General features: G+C 37.8%; 1 protein-coding gene across 1 annotated transcript in view; it reads left to right on the top strand.

Moving 5' to 3' along the window:
• Positions 1–19,502, top strand: part of LOC150083213 (uncharacterized) — a 380,452-nt gene that overhangs the window by 197,116 nt on the left and 163,834 nt on the right. Inside the window, exon 8 of the mRNA XM_090378437.1 lies at positions 6,751–6,868. Coding sequence (XP_090234563.1) covers positions 6,751–6,868 — 118 coding nt within the window. The remainder of the gene's footprint in view (positions 1–6,750; positions 6,869–19,502) is intronic.

Genomic DNA, 19,502 nt, shown 5'->3' with positions numbered 1-19,502 from the left:
ACTCCCAGGTCTCTTTCTTTTTCTACCACCTTAAGTGTAGTACCACACAGTTGGTACGTTTCTCTGGGGTTACTTCTACCCATATGCAGTACTTTGCATTTGTCAAGGTTAAACTTCAGTTATCACTTCTTAGCCCATCTGTCCAAATTATCTAAATCCTGTTGCAGTAGCACACTGCCATTACTCATTAACAACTCTGCCAACCTTTGTATCATCTGCAAACTTCGACATTAAGCCTGATATACCTTCATCAATATCATTGATAAATATACAAAACAACAGTGGACCTAACACCGAACTCTGTGGAACTCCACTAATAACATTAGTCCACGAAGAGCAGCACCCATTGCTTACCACCCTCTGTCTTCTCCCACTTTCAGGTGGTAGATGACTTTCATCAACCGGTGAAATACCACCACTTTGCTTATTTGAGGCTTGAAGTGGTGAAACCCATGTTTAGTCTCTAGAGCAAAGTTTCCGGCATCCCCCTCCCTCTATACTTATCCTTCAACCCATGCACGGTACTAAGTACTATAGGTTTTGATACCTTTCATGTTTGGGGTTTTCATAAAAAAAAAAAAAATAAAAACTTAACCATCCTTTTATCCATTGTAGCAACTTACCCTTAATACCATTCTGCTCCAATCTGTACAATAGTCTTCCATGTGCAACAGTGTCAAAAGCTTTCCTGAAATACAAATATATGATATCAAAATTATTTTTTGCATCCATTTCCTTTGTGACCACATCGTAATACCCAATCAAATTTTTCAGACAAGACTTTCCCTTAACAAACCCATGCTGTGTCTGAATTATTGCTGCAGTCTTGTCTAGATGATCCTGCAATGCATCTTTAACCAGTGACTATTTTACCTGGAACAGAAGTTAAAATAACTGGTCTGTAATTACTCGTGTCACCCTTCGATCCCCCTTTGTGAATTGGGGATACATTTGCACATCTCCAGTCCGTGGGAACCTCCCCTGAGTCCAAGGATGCCCTCATAATTATGGCTAAGGGTTTGCTTAGCTGCTTCCTTTAATATAACTGGATAGATCCCTTCCACCCCAGGTGCTTTTCTTATGTTTAACTTCAACAATTTCTCCTCCACTTTGCTCTCAGTTATTACAAAATCATTAAGCACCCTGCTACAATTTGATAACCTTCTGCCATTTTCAAACCTTAATAATTCCTCATGTGTGAATGTAGATGCAAAATACTCATTCAGTTTGTTTGCTCTCTGAGCAGGATCATCAACAGTCGAACCATCAATGTCAAGTGGACCAATCAGATTCATCTTTTAGAGTTTAGAATCCTTTTAGAGTTTGTATAAGTAAAGAAATTCTTGCTGTTTTTCTTAGCATCTTTTGCCAAGTCACTGCATGCTCTGAAGCTTTGTCTCTGGGTTGCGCTGAAACATCCAACAGTCTCATCCAGTGAGAGTACAGTCAATTAAACTAGGCTTGACAAGTCTGGATGAAGTTTTTTTGTGAAGATACATTTCGTTGATTCTGCTCATCTGTGAGGCTGTATGGCACAAATTTTTGCAGAGAACTTCCTTTTCCCTAAGTCTTCATCTGCATGAATGTTGATGATCATCTTTTATTCATATCCATATCCTCAATCATCACTCTGAGGATCAAATGACAATCTCTTGCCACAATTTACCAAACTTTTGCAACTTCATCCTCATGTCGAGTGGTTGACAGATGCACACTTCTTGGGTCATTGCAAATGTCCTCATGGCCATCTTTGAACCGCTTATACCTTTCATGACTTAATATTTCTTATGTTTCTATTGTGCATTTCCCATTTTACAGAAAAAATTGATATTTGGTTGTTGCCCTATTATAAAATTGTGACATGGAATGTTAATGTGCTAATAATGAAACTGTTTGTTACTTGCAACTAGTTTGTGCAGTAGGCTTGTCAGCCTACTGGACGATCTCCATACTGCCATCTGTGGGAAGAAGTTTGAACTACAATATACCACTTCCACGTATGTTCAAACTCATCAAACTGCAGTTGTGGTCATGTTTGACCACAACTGCAGCACCAGCCAGAGAACTTTATCCCCACACCTCATAAACAGCATAACTATTGATGATCCTGTTGAGGTTAAAAACAAATTGCTTAAATGTTTTGTATCTGCATTGAATACTTCTGTTATTCCCATCCCTAAAGATGGGAATAACAGAAGTATAAGCTATAACTGGGAGCTAAATTTTTTTTATGATTGAGAAGAAAGTGTAAGAGGAATTGTTAAGGGAAAAAGTTAATAATACAACTATGGGTGGTGGTATCCATCCAGTTATATTAAAAGAAGCAACAAAAAAGTAAACAAACATTTAAATCATAATTATGAGAGCATCCTTTGATTCACAGGAACTTCAGACTTCAGATTATAGATGTGCAATTCTCCTTAGAAAGAGGAATAAAAAATAATTACAGACCTGTAATCTTGATTAAACTTTATTTCTGTGAGAGGGAAGTAATGGAGTGAGTGGTAAAGGAAGTAATGTAGGCTCATCTTGATAGGAATACAGTTATACTGCAATCACAGCACAGATTTGTTGAGGGGATGTATGACCAATCTGATTAGCTACTATAACCTGTTTCCTGTTCTGTTTCAGAAGAACTGGATGCAAAAAATAAATTTTGATATTGTACCTTTAGATATTCAGTAAAGCTTTTGTACCATGTGAATGATTGCTGTAACAAATTGGAGCAGTGTAGCATTAGGGGGAGGTTAATGCTTTGGCCACATGAGTAGCAGGAGACAGAGTTTTTATTAATGGCCACTTTGCTTCGTGGACTAATATTATTAGTGGAGTCCATTGGGATTTTGTGTTGGGACCTTTACTGTTGTTAATATTTTTAAAAGCTATTGAAGGCATGTCAAGTTTGCTAAAGATATAGAAAATTAGCAAATTTTGGTTAATGACAGAAATTGGTGTCATAATATCTTATAATATTATAGATAAATATCTTATAATATCTGGATAAATTGAGCAGGTGGAATGAAATGTGGTAATTAACTTATAACACTATTAACACTGATAATGATTGCATGTATCATTGATAAATTTTAAATCTGAGCAAGGTATCATTTGGATAGCCGTAATCCCAGAATAACGTACCAGTTAGATGCTATCACACTCAAGGTTAGTGGAGAATGAAAATGCCCTTAACGATAATTTGGCAGTTTGACCTGAAGTACTTTGAGCCTGGGCTGTTAATCAACTTATGGGGTTCTTTCAGGAGAATTTTGCCGGTGTGGACAAATTTGTTATGTAAAACAATGATTAGGCTACATTTTGAGTATACAGGTTTGGAAACCTCATTTTAGGAAAGATGTAGATCTGTTTTAATGAGAATAGAAACATCAACAAGATTAGTCAGAGATATAAAAAGCTACTAATCATAATGAAGAAGATTGAGTTCTGTAAATTGCACCATCTGGAAACTAAGCACCTGCAAGAAGACCTGATTGATGTGTAAGGCTTTAAATGAATTGAGCAATTTAAATACTGATGGCATCTGACTTTTACTCAGACAATGAGGAAGGATGTAAATTTAAAAATGGTTGCAGAATAGATGTGTGAAAATTGAATTTATTTTCAGTTAGAGACTTAATTGGTTGTTGGAACAGCTGTCTTGTTTGGTTGTGGAAGCGGGTAGTTTGAATAAATTTAAGAAATGATTATACAATTATTAGAAGGGATAGGCATATGGTGGACAGTTTTATTTGTTGTTATTTTTTTATTCATTGTTGTATAAGCTTGCTACTTGCTTCATTTTGTCACTACCAGTCTGTGAAACCACACTGTCACTTTTTAATTGTGAAGGCATGCCTTGAAAATATACTATGTGTTTGACTCTATCCTGATTATATGATTTGAATATTCACATCCAAAAATGGAATAAAGTGGAGATCATTGATCCAGAGAATGCTTTGAGCCACTGCTTCTCTCTTTCAGCTTAGTGAGAAATTGCTCTGAAAAGTTAAGGTGGTGATTTGGATCACCATCCTGAAGGAAACATCTTCATCACTTAAAAGCCTTTGTTAGTAACAGATAAAAGACATTTGCCTTTATACTGACACATCTAGCAACACTTCTGCTTCTTATGCTGTCATGGAAGGAGCAGTATTTAGTCCTGCATTCTATGATAGATCTTTACCAATTCAAGATGTACATGTTGAAATGCAGGTAATTTTGCATTACAATTATGCTTGCATTTTTACTATTGCATTCTTTCCTGTCATTACAGACCTTGATAACAGAAAATCAGATAATAGCTTTATGCAACTGACTTCGGAAATTGTGATCACTATGGAACTCTTGATTACAAGTATAGTTGCAGAGATCTGTACAACTGCGAACAACTAAAGAAACTGTCAAATCATTGATTACACTGAACAACAAATTTTGGGCCATGTCTTGTTACAGGCATGAAAGTAAGTTTACTTTACAGATTTTGGGGTGCTAAACATGAAAATAGTGCTTAAAATGTGACAGATTGGCTCTTGTTTTCAAAACAAGTAGTTTTTTATATTTATACAAAGTATTTTTTATTTATATGGCAGTAAGATGTAGCTACAAACATACCTGTATCAAACACAGGACCTTTTCGTCTTTCACTTGTGTTCAGCTTCGGGAGCATCCCGAAGCTCTGAACACAAGTGAAATCATTGTGAAGTCTTGATGGAAGCACTCACCAGGTTCGTTGCTGACAGTACCACAGTTTGGCGGGCAGAAATGCATGAAATGTGAGTGCAAGAAATGCATCTTCAATGACATGTTGCACCCTATTATTTCATAAGAAGTAATGAGATCTTCCACAAGCTGCCTGTAATTGCCGGCTTTAGCATTTCCTAGAAAACCAGTTGAAACATTTTGAAAGGCTTTCCACACTGATTTCTCGCTATCACTAAGGTCACATTCGAACTGTTCGTCTTTGAAAAGTTTCCTTATTTGTGGACCAATGAAAACGCCTGCCTTAATCTTCTCTCTACTAAGTCTTGGGAATTTCTCTTGCAAGTATGTGAATGCAGGATCATTCACTTCCCAAGCCTTTATATAATTTTTCGTGAGCCCCAATTTGATGTGGAATGGTGGAAGCAAAACTTTATTTGGATCTACCAGAGGTTCAGATGCTACTTTCTTCATTCCAGGTGTTAATGATTTTTGCTCAGGCCAACTCCTCTTCTCGAAGTGCATACATATCCTTGGCACGACTATCCCACTCACAGAGAAAGCAACAATACTTAGTGTAACCCTTTTGTATTCGTAATAAAATGGCGACTACCTTTAAGTCACCACATCTGCCACTCATAATTCTGATAGTGTACACCAAAGAGGGTGTTCTGCATGTTTGTATATGTTTCTTTTTTCTGGATGGCATATGCAAGAAGTATTGGAGACAGCATATTTCCATTGTGTAATAACACAGCCTTAAGGCTAACCTTAGAAGCGTCTATAAATAGTCGCCATTCTTCGGAAATGTGCCTCACATTCACTGCTGCCATTAGACCATCAACATCCTTACAAACAGTGAATTCAGCTTTGATGGAATTTATCATTTATTTCAAGTTTGAAATGTTGTCACTTTCATAGAATGATCTAGAAGATTCCACTGTTGTAGCCTTGAGGCCAAAAGCTCTGCTTTATTTTTCGGCAGTTCGTTATCCATGATGAGGTCATTAAGCTCACTTTCTGTGATCTTATGTGGTTCAGAAGGATGGATAAAGGTTTAGACAAATGGTGGATCCCTTTGCTTAGACAGCTGCTGTACTTCTTCGTGTAGATCAATTTGATGTTCATCAGCGTCTTCATCTTCCTCAGAGTACAGCAGAAAATCGATTGGGTGGTTCAGGAATAGGTAGTACTTCGCTGTGAGAAATTGCAGATGGTATATTTGGGTACGTCACTGTTCACTTTTTCTTCATTGTCATCCCTTTTCTAGTAGGAGGCACCATACAGAAGTAACAGTTTGTGATGTGATTTTTTGGCTCCCTCCTTTATGGGCAATGAGAAAGGCAAAAAACGTCCCTTTCGATTCACCCACATTGAGTTTTGATGAACAGGTAGTGCAGCATATGTTTGAAGCCCAGTTTGAAGCAAAGTACAAGAAGTAGGCCTTTTTTATGACTTGAGTTAAGATGCCTTCTTGAAGCTAACGTGACTTCTCCACATACGTAACAGAAGTCATCCAGACTGTTCACACAGTTAATCTTACACGACACAAATACTCTGCAAAAAGTAAGAATATCATAAAGAACAACTGTTAACTGAGAACAAATCACCTAATATCTAGCCGTATTCGAGGATTACTGCAACAGAGTTGAAGATGCAGTTGAGGTGATGTCAACTTATCATGTGATGCAGAGTGAAGTGACTGTTGCCGATCACGTGATAAGAGTCTGGTGGTACTGAAGCTGCAGTGTTGCTTGCACTTTTCTGAGAGGCATAGTTGATAATGTAGAGTAACTCACTCTTATGAGACCCAACTGTAATTTGAAAACAAGAGCCAATCGACAATTTTTAATGTGATTTTTCGTGATCAAAATTAGTCAACGTTGGGTATTTTCATTTTCATAGCGTTTTACATGTTTACTAGTGTTGTTATATATCAATTTGAGCATTTAGTTGAATTAATACAAGAATATTTTTATTTTTTTAAGTAACTACCATGTAATTCTTATTAAAAGGTTTGTTGTTTTATATGATTTTTTTATTTGTTATGTTCAGATTAAGATGATTCCACTGAAACAGATTCAGTCTGAAATGGTTGAGATTGAAGAAAAACAAAAACAGCTTGAAAACCAGGGTAGAGAATTGGAAGTTACTATACGTGACAGAGATAAAGGCAAGTTTATTTTATAAGCTGTGTTATTGAACTTTATATAAACTTGAGTCCAGCCTACTCTTGTTTAATAAAGTTTAAAATTTGCTTTCAAGAAATTTGTTCCATTATTTTTAACTTTATGATTAGTTTATTAAATTTATTTGCAATCTGAGTGTGTGCAATTAACAAATATAATAAATATAAAACAACAAATATGTTTTTGTACATAGACAACAATCAAAGAATTTTGAACTCCTCGGAATGGATAAGTTTTTGAAAAATTTTCTCATTTTATTGACCTAATTAGCATATAAAGTTGTATTCTGTAAATAGCTTTATACTCCACATTCGTTAGTTTATTTTAAATTTAACTAGAGATTTTGCTACTATTTAATATAAATAGAATATACCGTATTTCCCCACGTATAAGATGCACCTTAATTTTTGGGCCCGAAATTTGAAAAAAAGTGTATTACATAAAGTTATTGAACCCAAGTTTTATTCATCATAAAATTCATACAACTCATCACTGTCAAACTCCCATCCATTAGCTTGTCCTCATCTGTGTCTGATGACGAATCACTGTCTTCATATATTGCCTCGTCCTCAGTTCCATCTGTGGCATTTGAAATGCCACACTTCTTAAATGACTTGACAACGATCTCAATCTTGATATTATCCCAGGATCTTTTCACCCAGGTACAAACTTCTCCTATAGTTGGTTTCTTCACTCTTCCTGCTGGTGTCAAATTGTCCCCAGAAGACTTCATCCATTGGTTCCATTCGTCTCTCATGTCAGCTTTGAAGGGTTTGTTAATGCTGACATCAAGTGGTTGAAGCTGGGATGTCAAGGTATGACGGCAAATTTTGTTTTTTGCTCTGCAGCAATCTTCTTTGTATTTTTTGTTATGTGTGCCCTGAACTGATCAAGCACCAATAGGGCAGGTTTGCGTAAAGGCCCACCTGGTCTCCTGCTCCAAACTTTCTCAAACCAGATCTTCATCCCATCCTGATCCATCCAACCCTTGTCTTGAACGTGGATAATCACTCCTCGAGGAATGTCTTCTTTTGGCATTGTTGCTTGAAGCTAACGTGACTTCTCTGCGTTTGAAAATCAGCATAGGAGGCAGCTTGGTTCCGTCAGCACAACAAGCTAGAACAATTGTATAATGGCTCTTTTCATGTCCACTTGTCTTCACAGTTACAGTTTTCATCCCCTTCTTATCAACAGTTCTGTTACTTGGGACATCAAATTGAAGGGGGGACTGTCGATATTTGCAATCTGTCCCAACTCAAACTGATGTGTCTTCCGACATTGAATGACAAAACGATGAAATTCAAGGACCTTCTGCTCATAGCTTTCAGGCATCTTTTGGGCAAGTCTGGTGCGTGTACGCATGTTTAGTCCATTCTATTCCATTTCATGAACCTGAAGCACCAATTGTGTCCTCCTTTGAAATCAGTAACTTCTTTTTCATCAGCAATTCTTCTTGCCTCATGCTGAACCATCTTTGTGGACACAGGAATTCCAATTGCCCTATGCTCCTCAATCCATATCTTCAATTCCCTCTCTAAATCAGGCCATTTTTCTGACTTGCCTCTAATGGCCTTCTTATGCCATGGCGTTTTCAGTTGGGTTTCTTCTTCCTGTAGCCAGTCTCAAATTGTTTTCTCAGTTGGAGGAGGACCAAACTTACGTTCAGCAGCACGATTTCCATTCACTTTTGCAAACTGGATCACTTTTAACTTGAATTCAGCACTGTACGAAAATATTTTCTGAGCCATTTCTGAGCAGAACGTGGCAAAACGTAACCTAATATTCTGGTAACAAGTGCGAAACAATGAGCGCAAAGACAACAAGCACGAAAAAGCGGGAAATGCAAGTAAAAAAAATCTACAACCACTGTATAAGACGCACCCAGGTTTTAGACCCCAAATTTTTCGAAAAAAGGTGTGTCTTATACATGTGGAAATACGGTATACATAATATACCGTATTGTAGTGTATGGTTGGGGAAGTCTAGTGGCTTGAGTGTAGGAAATAGGTATCTTGAAAGTTCCAATCATAAAGGTTGGCATTAATATGTAATTTCATTAGCTATTATAATTAACTTATAAATTTACAAGCATAGCGGTATAGTATAAACCCGATTTTATATATATATACACACACACACACACACACATACATAGTAAAGAATAATTGTATTAAGAAGCTAATTAATCATGGGGGTGGAATATGACTGTACAAAAAAGGAAGATAACATAGCTTATGGATCAGGGACACTGCATTAGCAAAACGTATCCTACAGCCATAATGTGTATATACAAAGGGTACTAGGAAAGTTTTGCAATATGACGCAACAATGAATCACAGGAAGCTGCTTGTTGCTACATGTTGAGACATGTTCATACGTGCATAGTAGCCGCCGCACCAAGTCGATGGGCTCAGTTATTCATTAGTAGTGAGGGTGTAAAGTGCTTGCCATGGCATCGTGGTCACGAAAAATAGATAAGGACAGTTTTGCGGTATAATTTCGTGCGTGGTTTAACCATAGACCAGTGCTTAGAAGAAATGACTCTTGCACTAGATGATGATTGTCCACATCGTACAATGATATTCAGGTGGTATAGAGAATTCCAAAGGGGAAATTTCACTCTGGAGGATTCTGAGAGGCCGGGAAGGCCACGAACGTCAGTTACGGAGGAAAACGTTACTGCTGTGAGGAAAATGCTTGACGAAAACAGGCGAGTGACCTACCAACAGATAGACGATACTTTGGGCCTAAATGCACCAGCAATTCGTTCGATTCTGCAAGATCATTTGCACGTGAAGAAACTTTGTTCTCTCTGGGTGCCGCATCAACTGACTGAAGAGCAGATGACACGACGTGTGACTTGGTGCCGGGAGATGTTAAAAAAGTTTGATAAGGGACAATCTCGGTATGTGAACAACATCGTGACAGGTGACGAGACTTGGCTGTACTATTACGATCTGCCGACCAAGGCTCAAAACAAAGTTTGGGTCTTTGATGATGACGACACACCCGTAATTGTCAGAAAATCCCGATCTGTAAAGAAGAAAATGATAGCTGTATTTTTCAAATCGAGTGGAATTGTGGAACGTGTCGTTTTGGACACGCAGAAGACAGTCACAGCTAAGTGGTATACTGAACAATGCCTGCCTAAAGTCATTGGATCTATGAAGAACCTGCGGCCAAAGTCAAGAATGGACACCTGGTACCTCCATCACGATAATGCTGCAGCTCACCGTGCCAAAGCCTGCACCGAATATTTGACCACGACAGGACTGAAACTTCTTGAGCACCCTCCCTACAGTTCAGACCTTGCTCCCTGCAACTTTGCACTGTTCCCGCATGTGAAAATGAAGCTAAAAGGGAGGCGGTTTTCCAGTGATGAGGACCTTCTATGGGCTTGGGACAACGAGTGTGCTTTACTCCCTAGTGAAACTTGGCAGAACTGGTTTAAAGATTGGTTTCGGAGGATGGAGAGGTGTATTGAATGTAGAGGAAATTACTTTGAAAAAATTAAATAAACAAAGCTGTATTGCAAAACTTTCCTAGTACCCTTTGTATATATATATATGTTGTATGTAGAAATTGAAAAAGATTTTGATTTAAACCTGTTGAATATACGATATACACTGTGAGCTCGACTAAATGGATAAGGAGTATCCATTTATATTTTACTTATATTTCTTACTTTTGATTCTAATATTTCAAAAAAATTTTTCTTAATTAATTATCTTCATTCGATTTATTTATATTCGATTTGTATTCGGCCTATACTGGTTTATATTTGGTAATTAGATTTAAATTACTTAGCATATATTGATCATCACAGAAACAGAGAACGTCTTGTCGTTTTTTGCCTTCATTCTGGGTGGTTGGCCCCAGTTGAAGTCATCTAGATTGTCGGTAAAAAGCGATAATAATAATTTTTTTTTTTTTTTTGCATTTTCTTAAGTCCTTGATGGTGTTCTTATTATTGGATTGATTTACTTTTTCTAATGATAGTCTATATACATACCTGTATGTATATATATATATATATATATACATATTCTTTTGTCATAAATGTTCCTCATCTTATTAATATTTAAGATGACTATCATGTAGGTTAGTGTAAATGCATCATTTTAACATAGCTATCTACCAAAGTAGTTGAATTAATTAATTTAGTTAATTAATTACATTGGCATCGTTTTGGTTATATCTCATATTGGGAATGCCGTCACATTTTGTGTGAAGGCATTCACACAAAATGTGGTTTTGTACTACCTCGAATAAATAACGCTTCACCAGTGGAAAAGTGGTCTTGGCACATTATAGCCTTAGTTGCTAATGTGCCAATAAAATCTAAACCAATCAGTGGAGAAGGCTATTGTTATTTATTCTCAGCAGATACCACCACCCAGACGACATCGTTTCAAAGCTTGTTGGCTTCTCTTTGGTGGGTGGGCAGATACCCTGGTGTTGCAATAGTGACAACCCAGTTATGATTAAAAATACTTCACAATATATAGACTATAAAGTGTTTAGGGCAAAGGCCTTAAACACTTTTTAGGATAATGACTTTCTGCCTTGTAGCATGAGGTAGAAAGTCATTCTACCTCATGCTACGAGGTAGAATGACTATCACGTAGGTTAGTGCAAATGCATCATTTTAACATAGCTATCTACCAAAGTAGTTAAATTAATTAATTACATTGGCATTGCTTTGGTTATATCTCATATTGTGAATGCCTTCACAATGAGTTACCATGGTATTGTACTACCTCGAATAAATAACACTTCACCAGTGGAGAAGACTATTGTTATTTCTTCTCGGCAGATACCGCCACCCAGATGGCACCGTTTCAAAGCTTGTTGGCTTCCTCTTCGGTGGGTGGGCCTTTGTGACCATGTCATAGTATCTAATCAAATTGGTCAGACAAGACTTCACTTTAACAAACCTATGCTGTGAAGTGAAACTATCAAGTCTGTAATTATTCATGTCACTGTTTGATCCACCTTTGTGACTTGATTACAGACTAGCTTGTATCTACCATAGGCTTCTGTGTCGCCTGACAATTTATTTGTATCACGAGTCTCATTAGTTCATCTAGCATCCATTTGGGCCTAAACCTAGAACAGTATTTCCTAGTTAGAACAAAAAGGCTAGAAGCTTCCAAAATTACTTCCTTGAATGCTTCCCATTTAGAATTTTATGTTGGTAACATCATCAGTTGGTCCAAGTGTATAGAACTTAACAAATCTCCGAGACCACTGTTGTCACCTTTACCAAAGCAAAAACCCTTCCCTTTACCCTTGATGGTAGTTACATCTTTAAGTAAATCCCACTTCAGTACACTTTGATCACTACCACCTTTCTTTATCTGTAAATTCTTAAATCATGAATAATCACTGCTGATAATCAGATCAAGTGTTACTCTCTCTTGTTGCCTCTATAACATGCTGCTGTAGAAAACAATCATCCGATAAATCCACAAAAGCCTTGCTAGGTGCGAGTGACCAACCCACAAGTTCTAGTCTGTATCTGGGAAGTTAAAATTAGCATTAGCATTAGTAGAGACACATGATGCAAGAAAGCAAGCTTATACAGCATCAGCCAAAAAAAAAAAAAAAAACCCTTCCCATTTCACTGATCCATTCATTCTAAATGTTTGTCTAGTTCTGCCTTGAATTTAATTAAGCTATCAACTTTCACAACAACAAATGGAAGTTTGTTCCAGCAATCAATTGCCTATTATTCATGCCACTGTTTGATCCCCCTTTGTGACTTGATTACAGACTAGCTTGTATCTACCACAGGCTTCTGTGTTGCCTGACAATTTATGTGTATCATGAGTCTCATTAATTCATCTGGCAAACTTCCGCACATCTGTTCTACAAATGTCTTTCTTCAGTTTCACTCTATGCCCCGTCAGGTTTGTAATCTGAGCAAGAGGAAGAATCCCATCAGCAGTGAGCCTGCTCAATCCATTCAAGGCCTTACACACTTCAATCATATGACCTCACAGGTGCCTAGTCTCCAGAAGCTGCAATTTGCAGAACTTAAGCCTTTCTTCATAAGAGCACCCCATTTGTTCCCTTCACCAGTCTTGAATCCCACATTATAAAACACTGATTTACTGGCCCACTCTATTTCTCTGTATAATTGTTCATTGTACTCACCAGAGTCATTAGGCCTATAACAAACTCCTACCCTCATCTTTGCTTTCCGAGTCCTTATGTCACACCAGACTAACTCAACATTGTACTGTCCATCTATATCAACTGGATGCACTTACTTAATTTTGTGTTTCTTAACTAACAGCATAATCCTTTCTCCCTTCCTGTCTATCCTTTCTCTACTCATTGCACTCCCCAAAATTCAATTCTGCGTCCCTTATATCTGGTTGACACTGCGTCTCTGATATCCCTACATTATCTGCCTTGGATGTCTTAACCAGAACTTCAAATTCATCAAATTTATTTACTGTACTCCTAGCATTAGTATATGTGCAAGTATACATGCACCTGTTCTTACTCTTAGTTACTTTAACACAGCTCATGTATTTACTTGATTCATGACTCCCCGCAGTTCCTGAAATCTCTAGCAACGTTTTTTCTGGGTTGCTGCCCATTTCAGTATAAGCAGTGCAAGAATCATTTCCACCTCTTCTTGTGGCTACTGTTAATCTATTAATCTGTGAATCCCCCCAAGCTAGCAGTTTTCAGACCCACCTAACATTGCCTCGATGGCATCAGCAAATATTTTTGCACCCTCTCTATTTAAGTGTATCCCATCCCTGTAGAAGCAATCTCTCCGGTTAACAAGCATAGGCCATGCTGAGAAAAATTCTACCCCACGAGCCCTGCACAATCTCTCCAGGGCCGAATTGATTGATGAGGCTCTCAACATATTCTCCCTCCTATTGTGTCTGGACAGGATTGTAGACGCTTTCAGATTGAACCCTAACTTGCGACTTTTTTCAACATTCTCATGTACTTGCTAAGTAAATTCGCAAATCTCCTATATTTAATGTTATTAGTGCCAACATGCACAACGATATCATGCCCTTTTATGCCCTTAAAAGATGATATCTGCTCTACGTCATGAACTCTTGCCCCTGGGAAACATACCCTGGTTCTATTCCACCTATCTTTTTTCACAATATATTTCCCAATTCCCCAAACAATTGAGTCACTGACAATAACTAGCTCATGTGGGTCCATCACATTCTGCCCTGTAGATTGCCACTGTATTGCCTGGTGCACTCAGCTGCCCAACTCTCATGTTGAGTTGGGCAGCTGAGTGCTTTGGGTTCTCCATTTTAATTACTTCGAGGGCATCTATCCTACTCTTTAAGCTCTCATAGACGCCCATCAAAATGCTGAGTTGGTGCCTAATTTCTTCACATTCTCAGCACCTAGCGCACACAAAGACATCCTCCATGGCTAGATCATGTCCTGTTCGAGAGAGATCCGCAAACATGTCCTATTTTTTTAGACTTGTGATGTGTTGGAGAATCGCCCCCATCGGTTCTCGCCCGAACCACAGCACTTTCGCTACTTTGCACACGTTGCTTTTGCTGCTCTAGTCTGGGGTATGATTTCCACTTAAATACAATTTAATTAACAATAGAAATTAAAAGGATTTATAAATTTAACTGATTAATTGCCAGTACTATACTAAGCTAACAGATTCCTACTAATGTGCTGTGTATTACACTTTCTAGTTTTACGTTATGCCTTATATGCTATCAAGTTTGAGATATATGTTATTCTATTCTGTATTGATACTACACAGTGGCAGCAAGTTTTGAACGGCATTTCTATCTAAGTTCAAAATAAACTAAGTATCATAACTAGGAATATAAAGCTACTTCTAGAAAATAAATTAATATGCCAATTTAGTCAATAAAATGGTAAAAATTTAAGAAAAACTTCTATTTTCTGAAGCCATAAAAACTTCGCCCTAATGGAGCTAATCTCGTTCCCATTCTCCAAGTTGCTTAACAAAAGCAATGTTCATAACATAGGTGACCGAGTTGATGTAACTGTCTGCATCACCAGTTTGCCAGTTCAGATGCTGATGGAGCCACATCCATAAAGTTATCAAAAACAGATTTGTGATGCAGGATTGTATTAATGACTGTAAATGTTTTATGCCTACCTTAATTTGATCAGCCTTTATATCCAAGGTGTATTGGCATTATACAGCAGAAAACCTTTTACAACTTCAGCTTGTTGCAGGATTGCATTTATTTGGTCCCAAATAAGAAAAATAAGAAAAAATACTATAAAGATATGGACATAAGCACTTATTTCTAAGTAAGTGTTTACAAGGTATTTCTCAGAAATTATTCAAAATGGCATCCCTGATCTTGATGGTAATCTCTGGCTTGTAAGAATTCTGTAATGGTTCAAATGGTTTTACAGACCATTTGAACCATGCCAGTTTGTTGTTTGGATTTGGCAAGGTTGAGATTGTCTCTTGCATATGTGAAAGCAACAGGGCCACTTTTACCTATTAAAGATTAGTGACACATTTTGCTGCCAGCCAGTTAAAATATGTTTAGTGACTGACTGGCTAAGTACCTGTGTCATTGGGTGCTTGGCTAGACAGTCACAAAGTCACAAAGGGGTGATTGAGGGGGAGAAGACAGAGAGTGGTAATCAATGGACACTGCTCATCGTGGACTAATGTTATTAGTGGAGTCCCTCAGGGCTCAGTGTTGGGTCCATTATTGTTTTCTGTATTTATAAATGATATTGATGATGGTATATCAAGCTTAATCTCCAAGTTTGCAGATGATACAAAGGTTGGCAGGGTTGTCAAGGACACTACTGACACTATGCTGCTGCAACAGGATCTGGAAAGGTTGAGCAGATGGGCTGAGAGGTGGCAAATGAAGTTTAACATTGACAAATGTAAAGTACTACACATGGGAAACAGCAACCCCAGAGCAACGTATCAACTCTGTAGTACTACACTGACAGTGGTAGAGAATGAAAGGGACTTGGGCGTGGTTGTGCAGGCAGATATGAAGTTCTCTGAGCAGTGCAGATGGGCTGCAAGAGTAGCTCATGGAGTATTGTCAATGATATACAGGAATTTTTCCAGCAGGGATAAGGAGGTGATTATTCCATTGTATAAGGCAATGGTCAGGCCACACCTAGAGTACTGTATACAGGTCTGGAGGCCTCATTTCAAGAAGGATGTAGAGCTGCTGGAACGAGTACAGAGAAGGGCAACAAGATTAGTGAATGGAACAAAGGGGTGCTCTTACGAAGAAAGGCTTAAGTTTTGCAAATTACAGTGTCTGGAGACTAGGCACCAGCGAGGTGATCTGATAGAGGTGTATAAAGCCTTGAATGGTTTAAGCATGCTCAATGCTGATGGGATTCTTCCTCTAGCTCAGAAAAATCACCTAAGAGGGCATAAATTCAAATTAAGGAAAGACAGATGTAGGATAGACGTGCGGAAATTTGCCTTTAGCCAGCGGGTGGTTGGTTGGTGGAACAGACTTCCATCCCTTGTGGTGGAGGTTGATAGCCTAAATAAGTTTAAGGCTCAGCTGGACAGGTATTTTGAACGAACAGAGGGGTGAAGTGGAAATGGGGTTTTTTTTTTTTTTTTTTGGCTGATGCTGCATAAGCTTGCTTTCTTGCATCAAATGCCTCTACTAATGCTAATGATAAAGTAGATAGAAAATGTCAGACATTGATGGAAAATGTCTTGATGAGTTCTCATCATTACATTATGAGGATTTTCCTCACTCTGTAATTCATCATCATCATCAGCCATTTTCAATCCACTGCAGGATGAAGGCCTCTCCAGCAACTTTCCAGTTCCTTCTGTTTTGAGCACTGGCCATCCATTTACTACTCAAAAACTCATGAATTTCATCAATCCATCTCCGCCTTTGTCTTCCAGGTTTTCTTCTAGCTCCTCTTGGGTACCATTCTGTTATTTTCTTAGTCCACCTGTCATCATGTCTTCGAGCTATGTGTCCTGCCCAAAACCATTTTAGTTCTTTAGTTTTGATAAGAATGTCCTTTACTTGAGTTTGCTGTCTAATCCATTTGTTTCTCTTCTTATCTAACAGTCTGATTCCCAGTATAATACGTTCCATTCTTCGCTGTGTGTAGTTCTTAGCTTCTCTTCCATTCTTTTGGTGAGTGCCCAAGTTTCACTTCCATAAGTCATGGTGGGGAGTATACATTGATTCATTATTTTACGTTTCAGACAAACTGGGATATTGCTCTTCAGTATGTGACTATATTTCCTGAATGCTATCCATCCAAAATTTATTCTTCTCTTGACTTCCAGCCATTTATCATTATTACAGCTAATAACTTGTCCCAGATAAGTATATGACTCCACCTTTTCAATTACTGCTCCTTCAATCATTATTTCCCTTTCCGTGACATACTTGTTCATCATTACTTTTGTTTTAGCCATATTCATCTTGAGTCCAAAATCCTTACTAACTGTGCATAACTGATTAAGATTTTCCTCTAATTCTTTGGGATCGTGGCTTATGACCACAGTGTCATCTGCAAATCGTAAATGGTTTAGGTACTCTCCGTTCACATTGACTCCTTTCTGCGACCAGTCTAATCTTCTGAAAGCTTCCTCAAGGGCAGCAGTAAACAGCTTCGGAGATATTGTGTCTCCTTGTCGAACTCCTTTCTCGATTTTAAATTTGCTAGTGTTTTTGTCTAGTCTAATAAAGGATGTAGCACTCTCATATATTTTCTTCAAAATCCTAATATATGGAGTATCTATGCCTTGTCTTTCCAGTGCCCGAAACATTGCCTTATGCTGTATGGAGTCAAATGCCTTTTCATAATCCACAAATGCCAGGCATAATGGTGTTTTATATTCATTTGCTTTCTCCATTAGCTGTGATATTACGTGAAGGTGATCCTTAGTTGAGAATCCTGTCCTAAAGCCAGCTTGCTCTTTCGGTTGATTCTCATCAAGTATTCTTTCTAATCTGTTAGTAATGACCCTTGTGAACAACTTGTAGATATGGGATAACAAGCTAATTAGTCTATAATTTCCAATTTCTGATTTATCTCCTTTCTTATGCAGCAAAACTATGATTGCATTATTCCACTGCTTAGGCATCACACCTTTTCTAATGCACTTTGTGAAGAGCCTTGCCAGTTTTTGTGTTATGTCTCTTCCTCCCAATTTTAACAACTCTACAGTAACTTCATCTTCCCCCGGGGCTTTCCGATTCTTCATTTTCTTCAATGCATGTTCTACCTCATCAGGAAGAGTATCGGGTATGTCGTATGTGTTGCTACTTTGCAATCCATGTTCCCCACTGCTGGTATCATTCCCTCGCTCCTTGTATAATTCTCTATAGTAGTCTTCTGCTATTTGAATTATGCCTTCTCTGCTGTTTATAAGTACACCATCGCTATTCTTCAGTTTCAGTATCATTTGTCTTTCTGTATTACTGCTCATGGCTGCTGATTTAAATCCTTTGTTTTCCCTTAATGCCTGTTCTACTTTTCTTGTGTTAAATCTTCTTATGTCCTCTCTGAGTCTCTTTCTAATGGCTTTGCATAACTCAGTATACTCAATTTTCTCCCTGTCAGTGTTTTTCTTGCTCTTCATTTGTCGTCTTTGGTTCATCATGACAAGTGTTTCTTGACTAATTTTTTCTTCTTTGGATTTCTGTTTCCCTATAAGTTTCTTGGGCTTTATCACTTTCAGAAAGTTGTAATATTCCTTGTCGATATCTTGGTCCTGAGCAGTCTGCAGAAGCTGAAACTTGTTCTTAAGTTCCAGTACATACTGCTTTTTCTCCTCCTCTGTTATTTCAAAGACCTTTGTATTATTTACTCGAGTCAGTTTTTTCCTTTCCTTTCCTACATCTATATCAAGTGTACATCTTACCATTCTGTGATCACTTCCAACATTTACCTTATTCAGGACGGTAACATCATTCACAATATATCTTCTGTTAGTGAGGATGAAGTCTATTTCATTAGTTGTTAATCCATTTGGACTCTTCCATGTCCACTTTCTGTTCACCCTTTTCTTGAAATAAGTGTTCATTACTGACAGTCCTTGAGATTCTGCAAATTCCACAAGTCTTTCACCTCTTATTTCTTTCATCAATTCCAAAATTTCCTATTGTTCCTCTTTCTGCGCTGTTTTGCCTTTTTCCAACCTTAGCATTGAAGTCTCCCATAATAATAGTGTAGTGGGTTTTCTGCTCATCTAGAAGACTCTCAATTTCAGTGTACATTTCTTCAACCTCTTCATCATCATCATGGCTCGATGTTGGTGCATAAATCATTATAATCTTTAGCTTGTACCTCTTAGAAATCTTGAGTATTAGTCTTGACACCCTTGGTGATGTACTTTTGAATTCCAAAATGTTGTTTTTAAGATCTTTATGGACCAGAAACCCAACTCCACCTTCACTCCTTTCACTGTTTCCATTGGTGTACAGCAGATTTCCACTTGATAAACTTATAAGTGATTCATTTCTTCTTCTTGTTTCAGCCAAACCGATGCTATTCCAATTCACATTTTCTAATTCCTTTTCCAGCTCTAATATCCTGTCTTCACCGATGAGTGATCGTACGTTATAACAGGCCAAGTTCAATTTCCGTGCATGG

Source organism: Mastigoproctus giganteus, chromosome 7, assembly GCF_048544385.1.
Source record: "Mastigoproctus giganteus isolate SK-2022 chromosome 7, ASM4854438v1, whole genome shotgun sequence".
In the NCBI taxonomy this organism is placed as follows: Eukaryota; Metazoa; Arthropoda; class Arachnida; order Uropygi; family Thelyphonidae; genus Mastigoproctus; species Mastigoproctus giganteus.
The sequence above is the reverse complement of the archived record's forward strand: the minus strand, read 5'-3'. Positions and strand labels throughout refer to the sequence as shown.